This window comes from Eleutherodactylus coqui, chromosome 13, assembly GCF_035609145.1.
Source record: "Eleutherodactylus coqui strain aEleCoq1 chromosome 13, aEleCoq1.hap1, whole genome shotgun sequence".
Classification (NCBI taxonomy): domain Eukaryota; kingdom Metazoa; phylum Chordata; class Amphibia; order Anura; family Eleutherodactylidae; genus Eleutherodactylus; species Eleutherodactylus coqui.
In genome coordinates, this window is record NC_089849.1 from 104,939,391 (window position 1) to 104,947,929 (window position 8,539).

General features: G+C 49.4%; 1 protein-coding gene across 1 annotated transcript; it reads right to left on the minus strand.

Moving 5' to 3' along the window:
* Positions 1–368: 368 nt before the first annotated feature.
* On the minus strand, positions 369–8,539 carry COIL (coilin). The gene is made up of 7 exons (XM_066587524.1): positions 8,250–8,539; positions 7,061–8,168; positions 5,830–5,916; positions 3,235–3,282; positions 3,010–3,079; positions 2,649–2,734; positions 369–587 (listed from the first exon to the last, which is right to left on the minus strand). Exons 1-7 carry the CDS (start codon positions 8,519–8,521, stop codon positions 495–497), a joined length of 1,764 nt encoding a protein of 587 aa, XP_066443621.1. The 5' UTR covers positions 8,522–8,539; the 3' UTR covers positions 369–494.

The following is an 8,539-nucleotide window of genomic DNA, read 5'->3' on the forward strand; positions in this document are numbered from 1 at the left end:
AAACTGGCAGTTCTCTTCTTGCCCACTATATATCACACCTTCACAGGTGCCATAGGCACTAGCTAATCCGTTGTATTCTCTTCACTCATTGGCGGTCATGATTTTATGGCTAATCGGTGTATAATCCACACAACATATGGAGTCCCAAACTGCTTCTTGCTGCAGGATATACATATATATCCTTGCAGAGAGAGCCTTGGGTTGCAGGCCTAGCACCAGACATTGGGTTCTATGGGCAACACCAGCTCATATGCTTAATGACCTTTCCTCTTAGTTTGTAGTTGTAGGATTACTTCCCATCATGGCAGCAGTTACAAGCCTCCCCCCCCCCCCCCCAGTGACCCCTGAGACAGCAAAAATGACCTCCGCACATAACAAAGTAATTTATTATATTCCATCTTATAAAATCCATAATTCCCCAGGAGCATTGAGGATGATACAAAGATCTCCCATTGGGAGAAGTCCATAAACATGTCTACCGCTGCCGCCAAAGTTCAGTCTCCCTGCGGCACTGCTGCCAACTGCTGCTGGGGTCCATGTTCGGTCACCAATCTTGGTTCAATGAGCGAGCTCCAGGCCTGTGTGATCTATGGAAAGTATTATAATCAGCATGTGATCTTATAATACATCAGTGCTGCACCCCCCCTGCTGCTCAGTACTACAACATGCACATGTGGCCCTGTAAGACAAGACTGATAGATCAAGTGCTTGCACTCTCCTCTATGTCACTGCCAACAATAGTTTATCAAAAAGACACACAACTCAACCAAGACTCTGGAGACTGTTTAGTAGAGTCAATTGGTTGTTACCATTCACTTGGCTGAAGGGTTAATTAGCTTTAGCATTCACGTGGTTAAGCAATGTTCAACTCCTTAGTGACCAGCTTTTCAGGTTTTTTCATCCTGCAGCTGCAGACACCCAGCGCAACAGCTCCGATAAGCCACGCAGCTCATCCAAGCTGTAAACTCCTATAAATGCTATCAATTCTGACAGCGGCATTTAAATCCGCAGATGTTCGAGGGATCCGTACAGCACCCCGCAGTGAGATCGCAGGGAGCTGTGCAGGTGTCATGGCAGCCGGAGGCCTTCTGAAAGGCCACAGTGCTGTCGTGGCAGAATGCCTATCACGCCATCCCCATGGATGCCATAGTATGCCAGCCTGATAGCAGTATGATGTAATACTATGGCATTACATTACACTGCAGGAGCGACCGAAGCATTGCAAGTTGCTGTATTCACAGCGGGATACAGTTGATACTATTGTTTCAGCTGTATTCCGCTCCCTGAACACAGGCAGGGTATGAAGAACACAGCAGTCCAGCTGTGTTCTGCATACCCTGCTAAGAGTGCTCAGCTGTATAACAGCCGGGCACTCCGAGCAGAGAACAGCTGGATGCAGAAGACAAGCGGCCCCACTTGTCTTCTGCATCCCCCGCTGGGAGCGCAAAGTGATCACCTTGTGCTTAAAGGACACAATAATTATCACTCAAAAGATATCATTTGAACAATAATCATTGTGTCTAAACCAGGCTTAAGTGTAGTAATCTTTCACTTGTGAGAGGAGCTGCTGGCCAGGACTGAATCTATACAGGGAAAGTGATCTCAGAACTTAAGGACCATTACTTGTACTGATGACATCGTGGGAGTACAATGAAGAGTTACGCTATTGGACAAACAGAAGCAATTAATAGGTAAGGAACTACAATCACCAGCTTTATTATCAGCTCTTGTCTGTTGGGGCTCTAAATTCTTGGTAAACAATGGTTCAGTTGTGCGTCTTGACAAATAATTCTGGGCAACTGATTTACCGTCAGTGATTATTTTTATAATATTTTTTTTAAGCACAGATGTACTTTAATCCATTTATATGGATATGACAGAAGGCAGCATAATGCACCCCACTATAACATACGATGAGACAGCAGCACCGGTCTATATCCAGTATTTGGTTAGAAGGAGCTGTTCTAATACCAGTTTAGTGTATATACTAAAAGTACATTAAAAAGGTATATAAATGTATGCAATTTTAAAAGGGTTTTCAGAGTTTTTAATCCTGTGGCCCATAAAATAAAGGAGGAATTGTAACAGAAGCACGAAGCTCCCATTTAAATTAATGGTAGGGAAGCTGGCGCTCGCACTTGCTGCCCTGACCATATATGACAATATTCGGCCTTCTGCACTGTCAGCGGGCCAGACAATCATCTGATGGACGGGGATCCCAAGTGGCAAGCGCATTGGCTCACCTTCCCCTGCTGGGGCTTGCATTGAGTGCTGCTGAACGTCTTTCTTTTGATTGAGTAATAAAGTTTTTCCATTTTTATGAAACCTCCTTGCATGCTGTCACTATTTACTTCTTCTCTAAGCGGCGGGTCCCTGTCATCAACTACTGATGACCTATCCAGGGGGTAGAAGCAGAACCAAAGTCAGTCCAGAACATGTTCAGCTGAATACACCCCTTTAAGCATACTTGTACTGCATGGAGGTTAAACCTACAGCTATACGTTCCCACGCAATAATGTGAATTTTCAAATTTGTAAAGTAGAAAAAAAGTTTTGTAGCTGAACACTTTTTTGTACTCAATCAACAAATGGCTACCACCCCCCACCTATCATACTGAAAGAGTGACTGATCACTCCGGTCCTCCGCACCTTACACTCCTGGGGCACTGCATACTCCACGATGTCCACCCCGTCTTCTCCCTCGTAGACCAGGTCAAACTTACCAGGTTCCTTCTCTGTGGAGAGAAAATCCAGTTAGAACCCAGCACTAAGAGATAGATAGTGACCACCGAGAACCCCCTATGCCAGGGACTGGGAGAAGGGTGGGACAGAATATACAATCAGAGGCCCTTCCCAATTCATAGCGGTTTGTGCGAATGCTGGGCCACAACTCGCTTGCCACTACTGTCCCTACACAGCTTCCCTGGGCAAGAGAGGGACAAAGAAATGGCCACATAGAATGTTTAAGGACAAAGACGACTCTGCGACAAGGACAGAACTCTGCACTTACTCCTCTGCTGTGACAGGACCTCCACCTCAAGCTGCTGACTCAGGGGGTCGTAGGCGAGGACTCGGCCTTCCTGTGTGGAGACATTACATACATGTTATCACACACACTGGGGGGACGAACCCTCTACTGTAGAGCAGACACTACGTAGTATTCTAGTAGAAGGCTCCATAGCCTGGTGGTGCTGCCTCATCCCACAGGGGCAAGAGATGGGAAAGTCCTTCTTACCTTGTAGTCGGAGACCTCTGGTGTGTAATTCTCCGTCAGCTCCAGCAGCTGGAACAACATATCCATTGGTTGATTAGAATGAAGGAGGTTCCTATATTATATTCCTTATCGGCTATTATAATTTATTAGACACAACTCCCATTTAAAAAAAAAAAAAGGATTTTTTTCCCCCCAGAAATCAATTGTACAAGCACAAAGTAAGGAAATATATCACGAAGTTTAATTTAAATGCCTCTTGCGCTACATGTCAGCCTCCTTTCCTCCGGCATTCACCTGCACCCACATGACCGTATGGTAAAACACAGTATTTTATCAGTGTGTAGAGCAGCGCATCACCGCGTTTGTGATAGCTTACGCCTGCGCATTATAGCGTGACACGCACGCCGATATGCACACTGGCTTACTGGTTGTGGTTTTTTTCTAGCAACATGCGTAAAAAGACACTATATATACGCATAATAATTGCATCCATAGATAACAATTGTGCGTAATACGTGGTAAAATACAACAGTCGGTGTTCTTATTTACGTACACATTCTACGCAATGGATATACATAAGTGTGAAGGGATCAATGCACTTTCACTGACTCAATTCACTGCATAATACGCAATTAAATGACACTCGTGTGAGCGCAGCCTAAACCTGTACGAGGAGAGGCCATGGGAAGACGGAACGGAATGCGCCAGAATCCACAATGTAATTTACACGATTGTTTTGCGGATTAAGCAGCGAATCCCACTCCTTGCATTGAAATAAATTAATCCGCAGCTGTATTTTTCCAACGCTAGTGAACCGGGATAGTTCCTACCCCCACCCCCCACCCCCCACCCACCATCGTACTGTACACAGTTCTGGAATTTTTGTGCTGCAAAATTCTGCAGCTAGTACATAGCGTGCGAAACCGGACTGAGGGTACGTTTACACGCAATGGAAATGGCGCAGATTTTCCACGGTGGAAAAACCGCACCAAAATTACAATAAAAGCCACGTCAAAGTCAATGGTGCAGATTTTGCTGTGGGTTTTATTATCTGCACCAATTCCACTAAGTGTGTAGCACACCAAGAGCGTTCACATGTAGCGGATTTTCTGCGATTGTAGTGGAGATCTGAACTCAGATTCAAGCCGAATACAACTGGAAGGGTGAGGTCTGCTATAGATCTGCACCAAGCCAGCTGTGAGCACAACCTAAGTGTTTGTTTTGTCATCTGAGCACTTGATTCCCACTCACACTGCTCAGTACTGCTGTATAGTGTCCTCCATGCGCTGCTTCTTCTGAGGATCCACCAGAGAGAGTAGAGATCCTGCTCCCCAATGTATGTAGTGTATGAGATACCATAGCAGCTGATCTACACCACGCCCGGAGAACTGACAACTATGCCTTTGCTTCTACAAAACACCAGCGATTGTCTATCCCCGTCTCTAACACTATGTCATCTATTTAACGAAAACTGAATACTATCTGTACGCTTAGGCCGCCTGTCAACAGCTGGGATGGAATATCGCCACCGCTGGGAGGAGGGAGGAGCACTACAAGGTCTCCACGATGAGCATATCTAAATGATATATTGGTATGCCGTGATTTTAATCACACAAGCAGAGAATTGCTATGATTGATGTTGTATGGATGTTGGGCTGCACTTTCCATAGTTCTTCCATAGTGTCATGCGAGCTCCACATGCGATTTATTGCCGTGGATCTCGCTATGACATCTCGCCCGTGGACAGCCAGCCTTAAAGGGGTTGTCCCGCGCCGAAACGTTTTTTGTTTTTTTTCAATGGCCCCCCCGTTCGGCGCGAGACAAACCCGATGCAGGGACTTAAAAAAAAAAAACTGCACAGTACTTACCCGAATCCCCGCGCTTCGGTGACTTCTTACTTACCTGGTGAAGATGGCCACCGGGATCTTCACCCTCGGTGGACCGCAGGGCTTCTGTGCGGTCCATTGCCGATTCCAGCCTCCTGATTGGCTGGAATCGGCACGTGACGGGGCGGAGCTACGAGGAGCCACTCTCAGGCACGAGCGGCCCCATTCAGAAAAGAAGAAGACCGGACTGCGCAAGCGCGTCTAATCCGGCGATTAGACGCTGAAAATTAGACGGCACCATGGAGACGAGGACGCCAGCAACGGAACAGGTAAGTGAATAACTTCTGTATGGCTCATAATTAATGCACAATGTACATTACAAAGTGCATTAATATGGCCATACAGAAGTGTATAGACCCACTTGCTTTCGCGGGACAACCCCTTTAAACATAGGGCTGGATGGCAGACTTCCAAAAACCTATGTAGGAATTAGTAAGTCAGCACCACCAGAACCCTATTAAAATCTAACCTATAGCCCCTTCCCATCCCTGATGGCGTCCTCAGGAGGAACGACAACCAGGCCTTTGTGTTAGTGTACATGCACAATTACACACAGGATACTGACTGATGACTATATCGCCGCCACCGTTTGCCCCTTTGTTTTATATTATTTTTTAATGTTGTCTTTGTCCATTTTTCCACAATAAAGCATTTATACTTTAGGGGGTATGTTATGTTTACATAATTCGCAGTATTCCTAGGGCAATCTTATATTATATTCACATCTTACTTTGAACGCAATGATGTTCCCGGGTTGCGGTGCAGCGGCGAGGAGCGGGAGAGCGCTGTAGTCTTTTTTCAGTAACTCTGGAGGATTCTGGGAAACAAAGGGAAGGATAAAAGTGATGAGATCACTAGCTGGTTATAGTACAGGGGGCTGCGGAAGGTACCCTTACAGAGTGGGGGGTAATATACAGGCTGCGATGATGCAGAAAGCACCCTTACATAGTGGGGGATGATGTGCCACCAGACAAAGGCCATGGACACCTTTGGACACATCTTAGACTATTATGGCATATCCACAAGGGGCCACACCTACCGTGTTTCCGCAAAGATAAGACTCTGGCTTATATTAATTTTTGACCCAAAAGAGGCATTAGCTCTTACGTACCTAGCAGCCGGGTTCGGGTCCCTCCTGCGAAGTTCCGTAGCTCCGTCACACGTCCTGCACTCCTCGGCCACCGACAGAACATCACTTCCTGGTCGTGGGGTTCATAAATACCGCGACCAGGAAGTAATAGCTCTGATTGGCTGAGAGCAGTGTTCCCTGAACTAATCAATGCAGCACTCGCTGAACCAACATGACGACAGCTGTGATTGGCTGAAAGCAGCGTTCCCTGAACCAATCAGAGGCATCGCTTCCTGGAGGCGGGATTTATGAATCTGGCAACCAGGAAGTGATGTTCTGTCAAGGACTGCAGGATGTGTGGCGGAGCTACGGAACCTTGCAAGGGGGGGAGGTATGGGGGGGTGAACGTGGCTGCTAGGTAAATGTATTCATGTAGGGCTTATTTTCAGGGTATGGTTTATATTTCAAGTCTTTCCGAAAATAGCCAATAATCATGGTAGGTCTTATTTTCAGGGAAACACTGTCTCCTGGTTTGGCCCCCATTGCCACCCTCAGTCATTCTGAATGTGGCAGTTGGAAAAAACAAAACAGCAGAGTGCCCTATGCTAAGCCGTGCCCGTAACTCCCATAGAAGTCAACGGGAGTTGCACAAACAGTTGAGCCCAGTGCGCTGTGCCATTTCCATAACTTGGGAGTTGCGCAAACAGAGCGATTTGGCAGAGCTTAGCGGTTTCCGTCAGCCTGGCCAACTCATATTCAGCAGAGCTCCTATCTCAGCCATGTTTGGCCAAAATGGGAACAACCCTTTACGTAACAACTTTACAGAGCAGAGGTAGGTTGTCCTGGTCACAAGCGTCTACAGAGTCCAGCGCTCACCACCTGCCGGCCTCACCTGGATCAGCACGGACACGTGGCTCACGTCCTCCTCCAGATGCTGCTGCTTCACCGTCTCAGGGCTGTAGTTATAGAAGAAGGTATTCTGAAGCTGCGCCTTTCCCCGGCCCCGGAATCCTCGCCCCCTCCATGGAAGATTTTCTACGTCCCACCCCCTACCAATGCCACGCCCTGCAGTCTTCAGTGGAGGCCTGTGCTGAGCGCCCCCTCTGGCCACCTGGCCATTATACACAGGAGGGTTTACAGCGAAGCCGCACATCAGTGGCTTCTTAATGAGGAAGCCTTCCAGGCTTGAGTCCTCCTCCTCCTGCTGGGCCTTCAAGAAGGGTCCGGGCTTCTCTGTCCTGGTGTCCTCTTCGTCAGAGCTGGAGGAAGATGTCTCCTGCCCGGCGGAGGAGTTGGCCGGGGGTGGAGCCTCCTTCTGGACAGCTCTGCTAGGCTCCGCCTGGTACGGGGCCACACGAGGAGGCTTCTTGGAGACGTCAGGTCTTCTGTCTTTCTTCTCTGAAGCTCCTGCAGCCAGCTCAGAGTCTTGCTGCGGGCTCCTAGCCTTCTCCTTGCTGGGTCGCCTGCTGTCCTCCTCTGCTGTCACCGCCTCCTTGTGCTTCTTGGGCCGCCTGCTGACTTCCGTCGGGGTCACCACCCCATTGTTGTACTTCTTGGGCCGCTCGCTGGCCACTTCTGGGGTCATGACCTGCTGCTTCTTCTTCTTGGGCCACTTGTTGGCCTCTATTGGGGTCACCGCCCCATTGCTCTTCTTGGGCCGCCCACTGACCTCGGTTGGGGTCACCACCACCTTGTTCTTCTTGGGTCGCCCGCTGACCTCGGTTGGGGTCACCGCCCCATTGTCGTACTCCTTGGGTCGCCCACTGTCCTCCGCCGGGGTCACCGCTTCCTTATTCTTCTTCTTGGGCCGCTTGCTGTCCTCCATTGGGGTCACCGCCACCTTCTTCCTCTTCTTGCATCGTTGGTGGACCTCCTCCTTCTCGGGGGTCTCCTCTCCCCTCTCCTCGGAGGCTCCTCTGTGGACACGGGGATCTCCGCTCCCCTCCTCCAACCTCCGCCTCTTCCCGCCGCCATGTCCACAGGTGTCTTCCCACCTTACACTGGGGGGGAGAGAGAGAAGCCACAGGTCAGTCACACGGTGCAGCGGCTGCGGGGGGCACCACAGAGCCCAGCAGTCTCACCTGATCACCTCGTTGTCCCGAATGACGCGCACGCTTTCCCCAGGGGGCAGCAGACACCCGTCCAGGTAGAGGGAAAGCGCCCCCTGGCGGCTGTAGAAGAAGCGCTCCCGGATGATTGCGCTCACATCGGTGACGGCCCGGCACAGCTCCGTGTCCAGCATGAACCACAGCTGACGGCTCTGCGGGAGGGCGGGCGGCGGGTAGTCGAACAGCAACCGCACACGGAGCTCACCGCCCGGCGCCGCCATTACTGCGGCTGCTGATGACGGCATCAGTCTGCGTCGTTGCTG